Here is a 21,001-nt window from a genome sequence, read left to right on the forward strand (position 1 = left end):
CCACACGTGGAATATTACATTCAGTTTTGGTTGCCATGATATAAAAAAGATCTTTAGACTCTGGAAAAAGTGCAAAGAAGAGCAAGAAAGGTGATTAGGGGGCAGGAGACTAAAACGTATGAAGAACAACTGCAGGAATTGGGTATATCTAATCTAGTGAAAAGAAGGACTAGTGGTGCCATGGTAGCAGTACAATATCTAAAGGGTTGCCGCAAAGAAGAGGGGGTCAACCTATTCTCCAAAGCCCCTTAAGACAAGACACGAAGCAATGGATGGAAACTAATCAAGGAGTGAACCAAGCTAGAACGAAGGAGAAATTTCCTGACAGGGAAAACAATTAACCAGTGGAATGGCTTGCCTCCAGATGTTGTGGGTGCTCCACCACTGGAGATTTTAAAGGAGAGATTGGCCAGCCATTGTCTGGCGTGAACTTGCGTGAACTGGGGGTTAGACTAGAAGACCTCCAAGGTCCCTATTATTCCATTATGAAAAGCTAACAGACCAAAAATTCAACCCATGTAGTTAATTCATTGTTTAGCCTGCCATGTGTTGGAAGAAAAGTCTTCATTACAGTCCAGTCCAAGCCGGGAATAAACAAAATGGAGACTGCTTTAGAAAGAAGGTTGTAGTTTATTGAAGAGGAGAGCCAGGCAGAAAGATGGCTCTGGGAAAGATGACCACATGTAGCTGGGAGTGGTGGGTTTTTATACTTTTTGGGGCTTTTGAGGTCATTCCCTGTTCCTGTTTGAGGCTTTGTAATTCCTGTGTCATATACTTTGACCTGAGTCTCAGTGTGTCCTTTTGGTATTCTGATGGTGGGTTGATCCTATTATGTCACCAAAGGTCATGTCTTTTAGAGTTTGGGTTGGATATGTAGATTTTAGGGTTCTTTGTCTTCTTAATCTCATCAGCTTCTAAAATACTGGTTCCAACCTTCCTGAATGGATTATTACCTCTGCATTTCTAAAAGCTGGTTTCTGCTGAGTTTCTGCTTGGGGCTATTAAGATAAACTGGGCTTGCTTTTCTGCCTTTAAGATCCTTTGGGGACATATATTTTGCCTATTTAATATTCCCCAAAATATTAATTTCTCTGGCTTATTCCTACACATGTGAATCCAGTTGGTCTAATTTATTAAATCAATTAGCCATAGGTTACCATAATTACAAAGGCTCCTGGAGAGAATGAGAAAATAAGAGAATTTTATATTAGCTTTAAAATAATCTATCTACTTCTAACAGGATTCTTTTCTGGAAGAATTTGGAAACAGCTTTTCTGGAGGACTTTTGGGACCTGACACCATGTAAAGTTTTCCATGTTTCAATGTGCTTCCAATGTTTTTCTTTGGTTTTTAAGTGCTGTCTATTACTGCAAACTGCTGAGAGTCTTCTTTAGTTGCAGTAGGAAATGAATAAATAAACAACCTTTCCTTTTCCATTTCTATTAGATGCTTATTATGTTCCCACGAATAATGACCTATCTCCCGGGCCCTCACAAGGATCTCTTGGCTTCAGTAGAGGTGATCAATTCCTTTGCAAAGCAGGAAGTAGAGAAACACAAGGAATCAAGGTGTCTGCATGAGCCACAAGATTTCATTGATCACTATCTTCTTCAGATGGAGAAGGTATGGGTTTATTGTAGTTCAATACATGGGCAAGGAATTATTACATTCCTGGCTATAAGTAAAGAAGAAAAGATACTGGTATTGTTTTCCTTGGAGTTATTTCTTTTTCATTCAAGTCCCATTTTGAATTTTGCCCGTTCTAACTTCTGATTGCTTCTAAATAAGGACTATATTGTACCTCTGCAATATTAGACTCTTGTTGTTATATATATATGTATATAGGAGATGTTCACAGAGATGGCCACTGACACCACCAGGTGGCAGGGTGCCCTGTCAGGATTGGCAGGGCAGTCTTTGGCAGGAAATCCGAACAATGGGATTGGTTCCAAGTATACCTGGCTAGGTATATAAGAGGGGCAGTTGCCCCTTTTTTGCCAAGTCTGTGCTACATCAATAAAGAATGTTATGCTGAACCCTGTTGTCCTGCGTCGTCCATCTTGGCCATGTGGTCCAGAGCCCATGATCTAACAGTGGCAACAAAGGTGGGATGCTGTTTCAATCAGAGCTGAAGTCACTCTGAAGTGGGAAAGGCAGGAAAAAATTTCTGAGACCTTCCTAATGAAGCAGCATTCTAGGACCAGTGCAACATGGCTAAATTTGGAGCAACCAGTGAATTTCGTTTCAACATCGACGAGCCAGAGAGTTGGGGAGTGCATCTGGGAGAAGTCGAAGGGTTCCTGATGATCAACAAGATCACAGAAGATAAAATGAAAGCAGCGGCGGTTTTGTGCCTAAGCAGTCAGGATGTGTATGATGTGGCCGTGGGTCTGTGCTCACTGACGCCCCTTGAAAACGTTTCTTATGCTGATTTAAAAAAGAAGTTGGAGGAGAATTTCATGCCAGGGAGAGCTCCAATCTATTGGCGGCATAAATTCATCCAGCGCAGCCAGCATCTGGGTGAGCCAACCTCACAATTCGTCTCAGCGCTGAGACAGGCTGCTCGCCAGTGTAAATTTCCTGATCTTGAAGACAGGATCAGGGATTGAGTGGTGTTTGGACTGAGAGACCAGCAATGCCGACAAAGGATCCTCGCAAACCACCAATGAATCTGTGGGAGGTTTTAGACAAGGTGATGGCTTACGAAGCAGCCAATGACTCTGGCAAACACACACACTGCAATAACAGCAGCTCAGGAGCGACCATACGTCATGAGTGTGCTTCAAGCAGCGGAAGCAGCAACCTGGACAAAGAGACAGAGGTAGATGCGGTACAGCATAGACTCAGAAAGCATCCACCATGGCAGGACAACCACGGGGGCCAGTGGAGACAATCATCAGCCAACAAGAGCACAGTGTGCAGCTGCAGTTGCAAGGAACTGAGGGGAGCCAACTCATCCAACCATAAATGTGCCAGCCGTGGGGGAAACCATTTGCGAGCGACCTGCCAGTTCAGATCCATAAAGTGTCATTCCTGCAGCAAGACAGGGCACATTGCAGCTGTCTGCTGGAATCAGAGCAGAGACAGCCTGAATGAATTACAAGCTATGGCATCGGAGCTTGAAGGTACTGTTCTCCCTCGGCACAAACCCCGGCACAATCCCTCAGTCCCTGGAAAGAGCAGACGGACCGTGTCTCACATGGAAGTCCATCAGCTGCTCAAACCAAAAATAACAATACAGGTCCATCTGCAAGGGGTACCTTGCACAATGGAGCTGGACTCCAGCTCTGCAGTCTCAGTAATCTCCTCTGAGACATTTAAAAGAATTTGCGATCGGAGTAAGCAGAGGGTTCCTTTAAAGCTCACCAGTTTACAGCTGTCAGATTTTCAGCACACCCCTATTAAAATCAGGGGAAAGGCCACCGTGTCTGTGGGGTTTAAGGACTTTCAGGATCCCTTAGATATTTTGCTGACCAATGGGCGGAGAACTAGTTTAGTAGGGCTGGATTGGTTTGATGCCCTGGGCATTTGGTTGGGGGGAGTGAATAGCATCAGCACAAACGTCTTGAATCCGTTTGTAATTAATTTACAGACATATTCGATGACAGGCTGGGGGAGTACACAGGCCCTCCCATTAAATTTAAACTAAACCCGAACATTCCACCGGTTCGTATCAAGCCCCGAAGAGTCCCATTCGTGCTCAAACATAAGATTGAGAGTGAACTGGAGAAACTGGTGGAACAGGGAGTGTTAGAACCGGTGGACGGGGGAGACTGGGAAACTCCAATTGTGACTCCGTTAAAGGCAAATGGAGAAATTAGAATATGTGCTGGTTATAAGGCTACGGTAAATTGAGCCTTAAATCCGCACACTTACCCGGTTCCGTCAGTCTGGCAAGTTCTCGCCGCTGTCCAAGGTGGTGCGCTCTTTGCAAAACTTGATTTGGCGCAAGCATATCAGCAGCTGTTAGTGAATAAGGAAGCAGCTGACACTCAAACAATAGTGACACATAGAGGAGCTTTCCGAGTTAACTTGTTACAGTTTGGTATCTCAGTAGCTCCTGGGATTTTTCAGGAAGTGATGGAGAGGACTCTGAAGGGCATTCCTGGTGTATGTCCCTATTTTGACGATGTCCTCATCATTGGGGAATCTGAGGAGATCTTGGCTGACAGGCTGCAAGCTGTTTTAAGCAGATTTCACTCTGCTGGGCTTAAACTTAAAAAAAGTAAGTGCAGCATTGGTGTGGCATCCACTGAGTTCTTAGGGTTCAGGATTGATGCCAAGGGTATTCACCCCCACTGACTCTAAGGTGAAAGCAATTAAGTTGGCTCCAACCCCAACAAATAAGGCTGAATTGCAAGCTTTTCTGGGGTTACTTAACTTCTATCATACGTTTTTACCCCACAAAGCAGCAATTGCAGAACCTTTACACAGGCTGTTAGATAAGAAAACTCCATGGATCTGGACCAAGGACCACGAACAGAGTTTTACAAATCTTAAACACCTGTTAAATAGTGACTCAACCACCACACATTTTATAGAAAATAAGCCTATCTGCATCGCGTGTGATGCATCCCCTTATGGGGTGGGCACTGTATTAAGTCATATAGAGGAAAATGGGGAGCAAAGGCCTATTGCATACTACTCCTGAACTCTGTCAAAAGCAGAAAGGAATTATGCACAAATTGACAAGGAAGCACTGGCAATTGTGTCAGGTGTAAAAAAATTCCATGATTACCTGTATGGCAGGGAGTCCACCATTTTTACAGATCACAAACCATTGTTGGGGTTGTTCATAACTGACAAACAAACACCACAAATTCTTTCCCCAAGAATGCTTAGGTGGTCCATTTTTCTATCCGCCTCTGCTTGCAAACTAGTCCATAAACCGGGAAAGGACATGGGCCATGCAGATGCATTAAGCAGATTGCCAATGATGAGCAATGACCCTGATCCAGCACCAGCAGAGCAGATCCTACTCATCCAAGATCTTCCAGATTGTCCTCTACAGGTGAAGGATATTGCTGCTGGCACCACAGCAGACAAGGTACTGAGCAGGGTCAGCTCATGGGTAGCATCTGGGTGGCAGGACAAGAGCCCGGGGTCAGAATTCCAGGCATATTTTATGAGGAGGCACGAGTTGTCTTCTCATAAAAGATGTTTGCTGTGGGGTAGTGGAGTTATTATTCCAGAGAAATTTAGGGAAAGGGTCTTACAATCATTACACGAGGGGCATCCTGGCATAGTAAGGACAAAGGCACTAGCTAGGAGCTACTTATGGTGGCCTGGTCTTGACAAAGCCATAGAGGAGCAGGCAGCGGGGTGCTACACATGTCAGAGATCAAGGCCAGAACAGCCACAAGCTCCCATTCACAAATGGGAAGCGACTCACACCCCATGGTCTAGGTTACACATTGATTACACTGGGCCTTTTCAGGGACAATCGTTCCTGGTAGTGGTTTATTTATTTATTTATTTATTTAGATTTATATACCGCCCTTTCCCGAAGGACTCAGGGCGGTTTACAGGATATTTAAAAGAAAATCAATACAAAAGTTAAAACAAATTAAAAAATATTAAATGAAACCCTGAGAGAAAATAAAAACCCAGTTAAAATTAAAATTAAAAATTCTCAGCCTGGGCCAGAGAGCTCGAAGAGCCAGGTCTTCAGGTCCCGGCGCAATGAATGGAGGTCGGGGGCAGTCCTAAGCTCTGCGGGAAGCTGGTTCCAAAGGGCAAGCATGCCCACTGAGAAGGCCCTACCCCTGGGTGTCACCCGCCGGCAATCTTTAACCGCCGGCACCCTGAGAAGACCCTCCCTGTGGGATCGCACTGAACAAAGGGAGCTTGATGCTGGCAGCAGGTGTTCCCTCAAATATCCTGGACCCTCGCCATTTAGGGCTTTATAGGTCATCACCAGCACCTTGACAGTCACTCTAAATGGCTAGAAGTAGTCCCAGTCGCTAGCATGACCACTGCAAAGACAATTCAAGTGCTTCGGGGACTATTTGCCACTCATGGGTTGCCTGATGTCTTGGTCTCTGATAATGGCCCACAATTCACTTCTGCTGATTTCCAGGCATTTACCAGAGCCAACTCAATTAGACACGTCACGTCAGAGCCTTTTCACCTGTTGACTAAGGGTTTGACAGAACAAATGGTGAGGACAACCAAGGACGTATTGAGGCGCATCATCAGTGGAGATTGGCATCATTGGTTAGCTCAGTTTCTTTTGACGCAACATACCACTCCATGTACTGCTACGGGCAAGAGCCCTGCTGAGTTGCGTTAGGGACGGCGACTCATTACTAAGTTGGATAGACTACACCCAGACAGAGTGGCAGCTCAAGAGGAGCAACCAGACACCACCAGAGAATTGCACATTGGTGAAAAGGTTTGGGCCCGGAACTATGGTCTAGGGCCTATCTGGATTCAGGGGGTGGTAGTGGGCAAAACTGGGCCTGTATTTTACATTGTAGAGGTGGAGGAGGGTCGCGAGATGAGAAGATACATTGACCAGTTGAGGAAGAGACAACCTGAAAAGCCACAAAATGTGTTTCCAGAGCAACATCTGGCTGGTAATCAGGACCCTGATGGCATCCCAAGGGATGACTACATTGCAGACCCAGATGCCCTTGCTGATCCGGGTGACCAGAATGTGGGGCAATCAGTGAAACGGTCAGCAAGGATCCATAGGCCACCGGCGTATCTTAAGGACTATGTAAGGTCTTGAGGCTAGGGTATTATAAAAAAAAATCAAGCTCCACACTGCAGGGTTTTATTCCATTAGTTGTTTATTGTTTCCATTACTATTGGGTTTTTTGTATGGGGGAAGGGGTGTTATGTATATATGTATATAGGAGATGTTCACAGAGATGGCCACTGACACCACCAGGTGGCAGGGTGCCCTGTCAGGATTGGCAGGGCAGTCTTTGGTGGGAAATCTGGACAATGGGATTGGTTCCAAGTATACCTGGCTAGGTATATAAGAGGGGCAGTTGCCCCTTTGTTTGCCAAGTCTGTGCTATATAAATAAAGAATGTTATGCTGAACCCTGCTGTCCTGCGTCATCCATCTTGGCCATGAGGTCCAGAGCCCATGATCTAACACTTGTTATACATGGGAGGTTCCTTGGGGAAGTTAGAAATGTTTCTGTTTGTTATCCTGTAATGTTTGCCTACCACTCCTTTCCCCTTTTTATAAAGAAGTTCCATTAAGAAGAAAAAGAGTTAACAAGGTAAGGTCTTTTGATTGAGTTATACTTAAACGAATACTTATACAGAAATGGTTGGAAAAGCTCAGATATTTTCACAGATTTGATCACAAGTAAAAATGTAGAAGAGTTGAAACAAGGAATAAAGGTCCTCCTCTCCACTGTTTTCAGAAAAAAGATTGATTTTTGTAGAACAACTTTTATCAATTTGAAGTTAAGTTGCCCTTGATCACTTTATTTACAATTTGATAGCATCAGTCTTGAGTGTACTAATGGTTCAAGGGTGGTTCAATTCTTCAGTTCATCTTTCACTGTCTATCATGCTATTGTCAGTACATAGTAGCATCCATGGGTGTTATAATTATAGGTTTCTGGTTACAGTGTCCACACTAATTATAAAGAGCGATGGTGAGCGATTGGCCCATTTGTGGTTGGGAAAGGAATAAGTCATGTGGTACTTGCTCAAACACTTCTCTATCTCAGTGATTGTCATATCTCTGGTGTTTTGTTTCATAAGATGCTTCTCAATCAATAGGCAGGTGGACTGGATTGTCTCATTTGTCCCATATTTCTTCATGACATTACACTGGTTTGGTGAAAGGTTATTGAGGTCTCACAAGAATCCAGTACAGGTACTTTCTGATGTACAACCAGGCCCCAAATTTCTATTGCTAAGCAAGGCAGTAAATTCTACCCCCTTTTATAACCTTCCTTGCTACATTTGTTAAGTGAATCATGGGATCGTTAAGTGAATCTGGCTTCTCCATTGACTTTGCTTGTCAGAAGCCAGCTAGGAAGGTTACGAATGGTGATCACATGACCCCGGGACAGTGCAACTGTCATTAATACATGCCCATTTCCAGGCCCTTGAATTTTGTTCACGTAAGTTCTTTTTGCAAATAAAGCAAAATAGTAGATTCCAGTGAGAATAGGAACTTTTTGGGTCCCAAATTCCAAACAGAAGACAGATATCCAATTGTGGTAAGTTAATCTTTTCAAAGCTTTGTTTCCCCTGAGTAAGCAGGAGCCGTCATTTTAGAGGGTGTGGTAATGGACTTCCCTTCCCTCTCTCCTCAGAAGGGGATAGATTTTCAAAATGCTTTTAACAGGAAAGGTACTTGGGGTAGAGAGAAGGTAAAATCTCACCCAATTTTCCCACGTTGCTTTCAAGGTGCTTGGTAGTAAGTTTGGCCTCGGATGTCAGCAGCTTGATGATGGGCCATAAATGGCCGATCTTTTCCCCATCAGATCAAACAGCTGCCCTGGATCAAACAGGAGGTCTGTCAACCTTCCGGAGTCACTCAGGTGCCTCTTCATCCTCATTGCCACTACAAGGAGACTTCAAAACCTCTTCAGGGTCCACCGGCAGGAGAAAACTTGCCGGTGGAAGGAGCGATCTCCCCAAAAGTCCACCAGCACCACGATCGCAAACCGGAAGCCTGTATATGTTTACTCTCATGACTTGCTACATAGAGGAAAAAAAACTAAAGAAAACTTGCATAGAATACATTGTAATTTTAATTTTCCATTTTAAACATCAGAGCAGGAATGACCCAAACTCTACCTACAATGAAGACAACCTGGTTCAGTGTATTTTTGATTTTTTTGGTGCTGGGACAGAGACAACTTTCACTACTCTGATGTGGGCATTGCTCCTCTTGACTAATCATCCTGACATCCAAGGTGAGAAATCAGAGCTGTGGGAACAAGGGCCAGTCTCAGGTTCTATAATATACAGAAATTATTTTAAATTCTAAGCCAGGGGTGTCAAACTGCCAGCCGGTGGGCCGGATGAGTCGCAACGAAACTGTGCCCACTCCATTGCCGGCAATGGAGAATAAGCTCTGATAACTCATGCGACATCACGTGACGTCGTGAGTTTGACATGTCTGTTCTAAGCTATTGAATGAGGTACTGAATCTATTCTTCATAACAATAGGCTTGTATTTTCATCCTGCCAACCAGGGAAGACCCCTCACCACAGATTTGGGTGGAGGGCTGGGGAATCAATCTAGGGCCATTGCCTGCAGCACTGAGGGACACAACTAGGACAACAGACTGTTCATTATCATAAATTGTTGGAAGTACTAAGATGTTAAAAGTATTAACTAGTATCATCATGATGCCTGGGGAATGTTCTTTTAGGGATTCCTTTCATGTCCCCTAAATAAGCCCACCAAAGTGGTACCTATTTATCTATTCATGTTTGCAAGCTTTCACACTGCTAGATCACCAGGAGCTGCAACAAATGTCAGGAGCTCACCCAATAACAAAGGAGCCCTCAGGTCTCAAATGAGGTCTTGCAGATTGTCAGCTGAAAATTCTAACCATGTGAGCCACCATGCTCCAATGAAACTGGTGGGAAGTAGAGAGGTGGCCTTGAGTCTGACCCAGTGCCAGTCTGAAAGGGTTGAAGGGCTGGAAGCCATGCCAAAGAATTTGTGCTGAGGGTGGAAGGCTGGTGGAGGTATAGGGAAGAGCCAGCTTGGAGCTGGAGCTGGAGACAGCCCCAAAGGATGTCACACTGGAATGGAAAGGAAGCAAGAACTGGCCCAGAGAATCAACAGGGGCCTTTGCAGTGAAGTATGTGACCCAGATCAGAGATGGAAAGGAGGAGTACAAATCCCAGAGATCAGAGATGGATTTGGAGCCTTCTGGTGTTCAACACCAAGTTATGGAAGCAAACTTTGGAATTCCAACACATGTAGAGCCCAGAAGCTGGATTCCCATTGGCACTAAGAGCTACAGTGAAAATGCCACACATTGGGTGAGTCTGTACGACTGGCAGAATGGCAGGTCTGCCAGCACAGCAGGAGGTCAGGTTTAGGGGTCGAAGAGCATCTCGTAGGGTTTAGGAAAAGCAATTCAAATAGTGATTGGTAGGAATATAAATAGGTGCTGGGGGCAAGCCCCAGAAGCAGCTTAAGTGTTCATGGCCATCATGCCAGCTTTCTCAGTTAGCCATGGCCCAACCCAGGAAAGTGGACACCCTTGAAGATATGATCTTATTGTCAAAACAGTGACAATGAGATCTGCTCTGGGAGTTATCATTATTCCCTCTGTCATGGTCAGACTACACAGTGGTATCCTTGAGACTTTCCAGCACTGCCTCCTCTGCAGGGAGGCTGGAACTATTCACATATTCCCTTCTTGATGACTGATGGACCATTCAGATTCCAGAAGGAACTGTGGGATTGTCCTGGGGGATCTGCTGCATGGCCCTTTCAAAGCTCTGGCCACAGCCTGGAATCAGAAAACAGCTGGAGCCATGGACAGGATTGTACCCTTGTGCCCTCTCTTGGCCCATCACTTCTGACAGTCCAGTGGGTTATGGAGGAGTTGAGGATGTTGAAAATGGCCAAGAGACAAATGCCACTGGAGGAATACAAAAATGCTTATGACTGGAAATGGATCAGAGTTGCCATTAAGTCCTTACCTCATGGTGCTAAGAGTGACAAAATGCCACATCACTGCAGAGGGGATGTTCACAGCACCATTTAAGGAGGCCTTGATTTGACTCTTCCTTAAGTCACCTTCACTGAACAACACCTATCTTGACAATTTCTGTCCAGTTTGCCATCTCCCCTTTTTAGTGAAGGGAAAGTAGTGGTAAAAATGGCTGCACTGTTGGTCCAGAGGGTCTTGGATGAAATGGATATCTGGACCCCTTTCAGCCATGTTGAGGCCTGCTTATGGGACAGAGACAGCATTAATCATACTTGTGGATGATCTCTTGAGGGAGGGGGAGGGGGATAACATGTTCATCATTGCTCCTCTTTTCTTGCAATGCCTGGACACATTGGGTGTCTGCATGGGGGAAAACAGGCTTCAGCTTCACCCTGGTAGAATGTAGTATAATAGAATTGGAAGGAATGTTCCTCAAGCAGAAGACCTATACTATTCCAGGCAAGTGGCTGTCCAATCTCTTCTCAAAAGCCTCCAGTGATGGAGCACCTACAACTTCAAAAGTCAAGTTGTTCCAATCGCTGATTACTCTTATCGTTAGGAAATTTCTTCATAGTTCTAGGTTGCTTCTATCCTTGGTTAATATCCAATCATTGTTTCTTGTCTTGCCTTTTGGTCCTTTGAAAAATAGTTTGACCCCACTCATCTTTAAAGACACCCCTCAAATATTGGAACAATGCTGTCATGTCACCCCTACACCTTCTTTTGGTAAGATGGATTCACTGTGGGTTGAAAGAGACTCAAGGATTTAGGGGTTTATCATCTTTAGTTATGAGTGGACTGCATGTTGCCAGATAGATCCTGTGTGCAATTTGTGGTTCTTCCAGACTCATGACTCCAACTGAAAGAGCAGGTGGCATCAAGGCTAGGACACCCATTGTGTAATTTCATGTTATTTGCCAATTGTATGCTTTCATGAATTGTGAGGATCCATGCAGGGTCTCTCATGCCATTGTAATCTCTCAGTTGGATTCCTGCAATGTGCTCTACTTGGGCTACCCTTGAAGAGTATTTGTAAGCTATAGTTGGTAGCAAATCCAGTGGTGCAGCTACTTCCAGAGATCTCTTGGGTGGCACATATAACACCACTGTTACATGAGCTGCGCTGGTTGCTAGTTTGGTTCTGGGTCCAGTTCAAGGTGAATTTAAAGCCTTTTATGGAGTGGGTGTAGGGCAGGACTCTGCAACATATCTTGGTTAGTGGCCCAGTTGGAAAGGGAGGGGCAGATACCTTTATGCCTGCATGCACACACATGCAAATTTGGCTGTGCACGCATGTGCACAAATGGGGCCACAAGCATTAGCACTCCGCAAATGGGGTGGTGACGCCGGCGCAAGGCTCATGGTGAGGATCACACTGGCAAGATGTTCACAGCAATGCCAGTGCTGGTGCAAAAGGGGTGAGCATGCACTCACACTCTTCTCCTCCTGAAGGTGAGGTCTACCCATACCCTGCGGGTGTTCAGGAAGAGTCTTAAAACCTGGCTCTGCCAATTGCCCAGGGGACCTGATAGAGGAGCGCTACTTTGGGAGTGACTGGCAGGGTAGAGAGAAGATCCCCACTCCTCTTGTTTTTTAGTTTATTTAATCCTCCTTATTTTAATTGTTCTTTATTATCTTTTTTGTTTTGTTTTTTTATTATATTGTAAGCTTCCCCTTCCGAGTCATTGTAACCGTGAGATGGGTAGCATATACATTTAATGACTTTAAAAAATAATAAAAATAAATAAACAAATGAGTGCTGTGCAAAAATTTGATCCACATTATTTTCAAGAGAATTATAGAACTTTCTTTAAACAAAATCAGATTTTCAAACTGCTTTGGGATTGAATATTTAAGAAAGTAAAAGTGTAGTTTTGTCTTTCTTAGAAGAATATCTATGTGTGCACAATTATTGGGCAACTATTAGTGAGCAGAATTATCAGGTGACTAAATGAAATGAGATGATTTTGAGTGCATCTTCAACCTGAAAAAGTCCAACTAGCTCATCTTTAATAATACCAGCTCATACCAGTACCCCACCTCCACCTTTCTGGCGTCTGAATCAAAGTGGAGCTCTGTGCGCATTACTGATCCAGCCATGGGGCCATCCATCTGCTCCATCAAGAGTCATTCACATCTCATCAGTCCATAAAACCTTTGAAAAAACTGTCTTCAGAGATTTCTTGGCCCAATCTTGCCATTTTATCTTACGTGTCTTGTTCAGTGGTGGTCGGTTTCAGCCTTCCTTACCTTGGCCACATCTCTGAGCATGGAGCACCTTGTACTTCAAGGTACCCCAGGTAGGTTGCAAATCTGGAATATGTCAGCATTGGAGGATAGTGGGTTCCTGGGTAGCTTCACGTTTGATTCTTCTCATATCTTTGGCAGTTAACGTGTGTCTCTTTTTCTCAACAAATTTCTTACGACCCTGTTGAGCATTTCCAACAAAACATTTGATGGTTCTGTGGCAATTTCAAGAGTGCTGCATCCCTCCAAAAGACCTTTTACAATATTTGACTTTTTAAGAGTCAATTGAATGTCTTTTCTGCCTGAGGAAAACAAGCTGCCTAATAATTATGTAGACCTTGATAAAGGGTGTTGATCTCCTTAGCCAAACCCTCCCTCGTTACACAAATACACATCACCTGATATCCACTAAGCATTCAGATTTATAAACCTTGGAGGTGGAAAATATACACATAAAAATGATGATACGGTCAAAATACTCACTTGCCTAATAATTATGCACACAGTTTAGACTGAAAAAGATTCCACGGAATATTTAAACTGAATCAACAGCTTGCATGAATATTCTGAACCTGTTTGGACTGGATATGATCAGAGCCCAGGAAATGCATTTTCAATCTGCTCTCCTTCATAATATTTTTTTAAAGGATGGGATTACATTTAATACCCTAAAGGCTATTCTATGTCCTAAAGTTCGGTTAAGGATTAGAATTTGGAAACGAGTAAATGAAACATAATAATGAAAATAAAACTTCTATTTCTATTGTTTTTTCTAGAGAAAGCCCAGAAGGAGATTGAAGAAGCCTTTAGTTCTTCGGCCTCAATTTCCTATCAGGATCAGAAGAAGCTGCCCTACACCAATGCCGTGATTCATGAAATGCAGCGTTTCAAAAATGTCTTGCTACTTGGGGTCCCCAGGCAAAGTACAAAGGATGTTATGATGAAGGGTTACCACATTCCAAAGGTGAGAAATACTAAGAAGAGCCACTGCTCTCAGAAACTGCTTTGGAAATGAATAAATATGGGACTATCAAGACAAGCTAAAACCAAACATTTCATCAATATTGTTTGAATATTTTTGCAGGGGACCATGATTTTGCCAGATCTGCGCTCTGTTCTTCTTGACCCTGAACAATGGGAGACACCTGAAGAATTCAACCCAAATCACTTTTTAGATAAGGATGGGAAGTTCATTAAACGAGAAGAGTTTCTGCCCTTCGGAATAGGTACGTCCATGAGCCCAAAGCAGTTTATCACTTATAGATTCCGACCACCCCTATCACTCTGTTATTCTGAGTAGAAAATCCATGAATCTCTATTCCTTCTACTTTCAAAACCATGAGAGTCGGAAATTCCTCTTAGGCTACAAAGTTTAAACTACAATGAAACACTAATTATATTTAGATAGTAATCAGTAGAGCTTTGCACAATTATCTCTGTTATTTGGGAGAGAATTATTAGCTAAATCCAAAGAAAGCAAACCTACTTTTAGCTTTCTAATGATGGATCTGCATCGCAGAGTTTTCATCCTAGATGCATTAAGCTCCGTCTTTTTAATGGCTGCAGAGCTCCCCCTACAACGGTGTTTTCATCCTGTCTGGTACTGCTTGTACACCAATGAATCTCTCTCTATTGCTGGTGCTGATAACAAAGGGCATAAAAGGCAAAGCTTCAGTTATGATAGAGACAAAAAAATATTGTTGTCCCCCAAAACTCAGGTCCTCTTACCTAAACATACAGCCCCAATGAACCACACCAGCCAGGTGGAAAGGAAAAAAACCCTTTTATATGTAAATAAAAGATCTATCAAGAAGCAAATTCCAAATGGGCACACCTCTGCTTGGTGTGGACCCCCTTTTATGCAATTTTGAAAAGCATACATTGCCATGATGCCAATCATGGAAATACATATCATGATAAAATAATCACTAAAAGCAGCATACATCTTGCTTCCATCTTCAGGGTCATAGTAAGACAGTTTTAATTAATCAATATGTCATCCACCTTATAATAAAATGAGTTTGGGTTGCATAGTTCAGCTAAAGCTTGAACTGCCCACAGCCAGCTGTTCGAGACTGACCGGCTCAAGATTGACTCAGCCTTCCATCCTTCTGAGGTCAGTAAAATGAGAACCCTGATTGTTGGGGGCAATATGCTGACAATGTAATTGCTCAGAAGAATGTGGTAAAGCCCTGTGGAGTGGTATATAACTATAACCGCTATTATAATTGCTATTGCTAAAGGTTACATGTTAAAGGTTACAAGGTAGTCTAAGACTTTATCAGTATCACCAATAGTGTTCCTCCTTACTATAAACCTTCCTATGCAATTTGGTACCAAGGTCCTGCCCATCACATTTATGGTCAGGGATTCCTGAGCAAGAAAAAGATGTTGTTTTTGTTGTCGCTGTTAGCTGTGAAGTCGTATCGGACCCATTGCGACCACATGGACAACGTTCCTCCAGGCCTTCCTGTCCTTTACCATCTTCTGGAGTTCACTTAAGCTCATGCCTACTGCTTCAGTGACTCCATCCAGCCACGTTATTCTCCATTGTCCCCTTCTTCTCTTGCCCTTAATCTTTCCCAGCATTAGGCTCCTCCCCAGTGAGTCGTTTCTTCTCAATAGGTGGCCAAAGTATTTGAGTTTCAAATTCAGGATCTGGCGTTCTAAAGAGTAGTCAGGGTTGATCTCCCCTAGGACTGACCGGTTTGAACTCCTTGCAGTCCAAGGGACTCGCAGGAGTCTTCTCCAGCACCATAGTTCAAAGGCCTCAATTCTTTGGTGCTCAGCCATTCTTATGGTCCAACTTTCACAGCCATACATTACAACTGGGAAAACCATAGCCTTGACTATACGCACTTTTGTTGACAGGGTGATATCTCTGCTTTTTAGTGTGCTGTCTAGATTTCCCATGGCTTTCCTCCCCAGGAGCAAGCGTCTTTTAATTTCTTGACTACAGTCCCCATAGGAGGTGATCTTGGAGCCAAGGAAAATAAAATCTGTCACTACCTCCATTTCTTCCCCATCTATTTGCCAGGAATTGAGAGGGCCAGATGCCATGATCTTGGTTTTCTTAATGTTAAGTTTCAACCCAACTTTTGCACTCTCCTTCTTCACCCGCAACATGAGGCTCTTTAGTTCCTCTTCACTTTCTGCCATTTGAGTGGTATCATCTGCATATCTTAGGTTGTTGATATTTCTTCCGGCAATCTTAATTCCAACTTTTGATTCATCTAGCTTCTCCGTCTTTGGTTGTAGAGCACATAGTTAATCTGATTTCTGTCTTGACTGTCTGGTGATGTCCATGTGTAGAGCCGTCTCTTGGGTTGTTGGAAAAGAGTGTTTGCTATGACCATCGTATTCTGTTGACAAAATTCTGACAGCCTGTGCCCTGCTTCATTTTGTACTCCAAGGCCAAACTTGTCTATTATTCCAGTTACCTTTTGGCTTCCTACTTTAGCATTCCAATCCTCCATGATAATAAGGACATCATTTTTTGGTGTTAGTTCTATAAGGTGCTGTAGGCCTTCATAGAACCAGTCAATTTTAGCCTCTTCAGCACTGGTGGTTGGGGCATAGACTTGGACTATTGCGATATTGAATGGTTTGCCTTGGATTCGAACTGAGATCATTCTGTCATTTTGGGGATTGTATCCCAGTATTGCTTTTCCTACTCTTTTATTGACTATGAAGGCTACATCATTTCTTCTGTGGGATTCTTGCCCACAGTAGTATACCTGATGGTCATCTGAATTAAATTTACCCATTCCTGTCTATTTTAGTTTGCTGATACCTAAGATGTCGATGTTCAGTCTTGTCATCTCTTGTTTGGAAGAAATAGATGGTCTGCTCAAATTGGCATTATTTCTGTTTAGCAATACCAAGCACTTACCACTTAGACTTATATACCACTTCATAGTGCTTTTATAACCCTCTCTAAGTGGTTTACAGAATCAGCATATTGCCCCAAACAATCTGGGTCCTTGTTTTACCGACCTCGGAAGAATGGAAGGATGAGTTAATCTTGAGCCAGTCATTATCTACGGGAGCACCTACTGCCAGCGTCAACACCCCTCCGTCCTGTGCGCTCCCACAGAGAAGGCCTCCTCAGGGTGCCACCGGTCAGAGAATGCCGACTGGTGGCCCCCAGTGGGAGAGCATTCTCGGTGGGTGCACCAACCCTTTGGAACTGCTTGCCTGCCGAAATCCGGATGGCCCCCGACCTTCGCACCTTCCGGCGTGACTTAAAAACCTACCTATTCCAGCAAGCCGGCCTGGCCTGATAGATTTTTGGGGGTTTCATTTGTTTTACTATTGCTTTACTGTATACTTACCTTGCTCTGTACACCGCCCCGAGTCCTTCGCGAGAAGGGCGGTATATAAAAACAAACAAACAAACAAACAAACAAATAAATAAATAAATAAATAAATAAATAAATAAATAAATAAATAAATAATCAAACTCCTGGCAGTGACCTGAGTTAGCTTCAGTACTGCATTCTAACCACTGACCCACCAGGGCTCATAAACCTCTTTAACAAAGCAGTTTGACCAATGGCTAACCACATCAATAGACTCAAAGCATTATCCCCCAAAGCTGTTCCTGTGTACTAAATAATGTGCTAACTAAAAAGCAATACTAGAAGATAGGAAGATTCAATCTTCTTTCATATTCCCTTGCTGATGGGATAAATTCTAGAGAATTGATTATTATCCCCTTCATGCATGCTCTTATATCTACAGGTGAACGCATCTGTTTGGGAGAGCAGCTGGCAAGAATTGAGATCTTCACCTTTGTGACCAGCCTGTTGAGGGCCTTCAGCTTCCGGTTGCCTGAAGGAGTGAAAGAACTCAATGAAGCCCCTATTGTAAATGTGGCAATGCATCCACACCCTTACAAACTGTGTGCTATTCCCACAAAGGCTTAAAACTAAATAGCATAAAAGGCATTAAATTATTACAGAGTAACTATTCAGTATGATAAATGTTTCCTATGTACCTATTGACTTAATATTGTGTTTTGCTTCTATTTACTCAATACTGAAACTTCTTCAACCTATTGCTGGGTTCACACAACATACCTAACAAGGTCAACCAATGACTAGGTTTGAAAAATGTGCTAACTATGCTTATCATGCTTTATCTTTCTTTCCTTTTAGGTGCCAATAAAACATATTACTTTCCATTTATCTTTCATATCTTTTTCATTTTTACTAAATTTCGGCTATGGACCATGTTCCCTACTCTGTGCAAACCTCATAGATAGACCAAAAGGTTGAAGGGTTGAAATGATGCTAAGAGAACTAACAGGCAAAGAAAGAGCGTAGCTCCCATCCACAACCCAGGGCAGAGCATCCACTAGAGCAACCAATCCATTTTTCATTACACACTTAGAGCTGAACCTAGACTGGATCTAATTCTGTGCTTCATCTGAAGCCCTCTACAGCCTAATCACTTTCTCTATAACCTTCCCCAAATATTTTTGCCATTACAGGTACTTCTCAACTTACAACAGTTCACTGAATGACCTTTCAACGTTACAACTGCCCTGAGAAATGAACTATGACCACTTTTTAAAGTTACAACCTTTGCAGCATCCCCATGATCCTGTGATCAAAATTCAGAAGCTTGGCAAATGGTTCATGTTTATGACCACTGCTGTGTCCCAAAATCATGTGATCACTGTTTGCAATCTTCTGATGGGCAAAATCAATGGGGAAACTAAATTCGCTTTCATCCGGGTCACTAACTTATCAATTGCAGTGATTTATTTAACAAGCAAGGCAAGAAAAGTTGTAAAATGGGTCAAAACCAAGGAGCCTTGGTGGAGCAGTGGGCTAATACCTCCTTAAGTAACACCAGCTGCCTGCAATTACTGCAGGTTCGAGTCCCACCAGGCTCAAGGTTGACTCAGCCTTCTATCCTTCCGAGGCAGGTAAAATGAGGACCCAGATTGTTGGGGGCAATAAGCTGACTTTGTAACAATGATGCTTGGGGGGCCCCGAAAGCCCTAATAAGCAGGCATATACATAGAATGAAGGCTATTGCTAAGCACATTGATTTGTGCTTAGATTGTAAGCCATCCTGAGTCTTCGGAGAAGGGCGGGATAGAAATGGTATTAAAAAAAACTCACTTAACAAATGTCTCACTTAACAACAAAAACTTTGCGATCACTTGTGACCATAAGTTGAGGATTATTTGTATTGCACCAGTTCTGCCAGTTTCTGACAATTCCTCTCCCAGAATTCTTATTCAAAATCTTCCTCTGAATCAATGCAAAGAAAGAGGCCCCTTGGGCTTAATCCTGCCTGGTCCCTTTGCTATCCCTGTATTATGGAGACTGAGTAAATTCCCAACAGAAGGGCCTGCTAGGCTTGTGGGACATTTCCTCAAGTGCCTCCTGGAAACCAGTTGGATCTGAATGACACAATCGAAACACAGAGCTGAGTCCTAGCAGCGAGCTTCCTGGTATATGGAGAGTGATCTCACCACAAGTGAGATCTTCAGATCACACGTTAGCTAAGAAACAAACTAGAGCAAGAGTGTATTGCTCTCAATGTGAGTATTGCAATAACTTCTTGCTTTTGTCTTGGTGACCCTGAATTTCTGAGCCACTCAGACCCTGCACTAATGGCCTAGACTAGAGATTGACATTTTAGAATATAATAAGCCTGGATGAGTTTACCAACGTCAGGGCAATGAGCTCAAAGGCCTGGACAGTGAGGAAGGCAGTATGTCAGCAGTACTCACAGCTTATATTTGATTCCTTATGCAGGGCCCCCTAGAAAGCTACCTATGGAACGAAGCATCTTGATACTATCAAGTTCTCCCAGAGGATCATTTTCACTTTTCTTCCTCTTCCTTGGAGTCGGGGCTGGTATAAGAGCTGAAATCCTGTCTGGAGAATCTCAGACAGTGGTATACCTCGTGTCCATGAACGTTCCAAATTATTTTGGAACAATTTAGAATTTATATTCATAAGGTTCAACAGTCAACTACACATTATTTCTACTTTGCCTGGGAGCCCCAGCTAGAAAGACATATTTTACAACTGCCTTTCATGAATCACAAGCATTGGTGTAGGGGAACTTTCCCTCATCCTGATAGGAAATTGCCCCTGAGAAGCCAAACATGTCTTCAATCAATTTCTACATTTTCTCTAGAAAAAATGATGGAAATAGAAGCTTCATTTTATTCATTCAAGCCTGTTGCCCCTGTTAGAGATTAAACTTGGTTTGGGTGACAATATTATATAATGGAGTAAAAGCACCTTTAAGGAGTTAAACGGCCTAAGGGTGTGGCTGTAATTATTCCACATAAAAGAGAGTTAGATGTTACACATAGTTGCTCTTGCTCTTGTATATGTGTTTGATGTTAGTGTTTGGATACCTCTTGTTCTCTTGTTTGCTAACCTGATATTTATTCTCTCAAGAATCAACTGCTTGCTACAGTGTATATTGTTTTTGATATTGGTAAGCAGCTTTTGTATTTTGATACTATGTTTTTATGGACTGACTTTTATGTGCATGATACTGGATTGATATTTGGACTATTTCTTACTGTGTTTCTTTTTGTTGTCTGAGTAAAAATAAGTTATAAAACTCATGTTAGTGCATTACTGTTTGCCTAAAAGTCCCAGTACAACTTCCACTGTGTATTACTAATACTCTGTTAAACAAACCATTTTTTCAACAACATATCCTAACAATGGTTATGGGCCCAGATCCAGTGTGGTGCTGAGGACAGGCACAGTATTGTATTTATATTTCCTAACTAAGTTTACAAATTCAGACAATGGCACAAGGACTATTCAATCCATTCTGCATTACACGGCTTAATGGGTCAAACTACGTATCCTGGTCTACACAATGTAGTTTGCTATTACAAAATCAAGGTCTTTGGAAAATAGTCCATAATCCTCCTGATGTAACTGCCTGGGATCCAACTAATGAAGAAGATAACAAGAAGATTGTAGACTTCAATAAAGACAATGATAAGGCTTTATCTATCATTGGGCTAACATTAGGAGACCAACAGCTAGTCCATGTGCGTGGAGAAGAATCTGCTGCTAAATGTTGGGCTAAGTTGAAAAA

At 43.0% G+C, this 21,001-nt stretch overlaps 1 protein-coding gene across 1 annotated transcript in view; it reads left to right on the forward strand.

The window, feature by feature from the left end:
- LOC310641159 (cytochrome P450 2J2-like) overlaps nt 1-17,835 on the forward strand; it is a gene marked incomplete at both ends in the record, with an annotated part of 31,416 nt that extends 13,581 nt beyond the window's left edge. Inside the window, 5 exons of the mRNA XM_083363989.1 lie at nt 1,447-1,623; nt 8,755-8,896; nt 13,684-13,871; nt 13,992-14,133; nt 17,651-17,835. Coding sequence (XP_083220115.1) covers nt 1,447-1,623; nt 8,755-8,896; nt 13,684-13,871; nt 13,992-14,133; nt 17,651-17,835 — 834 coding nt within the window. The remainder of the gene's footprint in view (nt 1-1,446; nt 1,624-8,754; nt 8,897-13,683; nt 13,872-13,991; nt 14,134-17,650) is intronic.
- Between the last annotated feature and the right edge of the window lie 3,166 nt (nt 17,836-21,001).

This window comes from Vipera ursinii (assembly GCF_947247035.1).
Source record: "Vipera ursinii genome assembly, chromosome: 5".
Lineage (NCBI taxonomy): Eukaryota > Metazoa > Chordata > Lepidosauria > Squamata > Viperidae > Vipera > Vipera ursinii.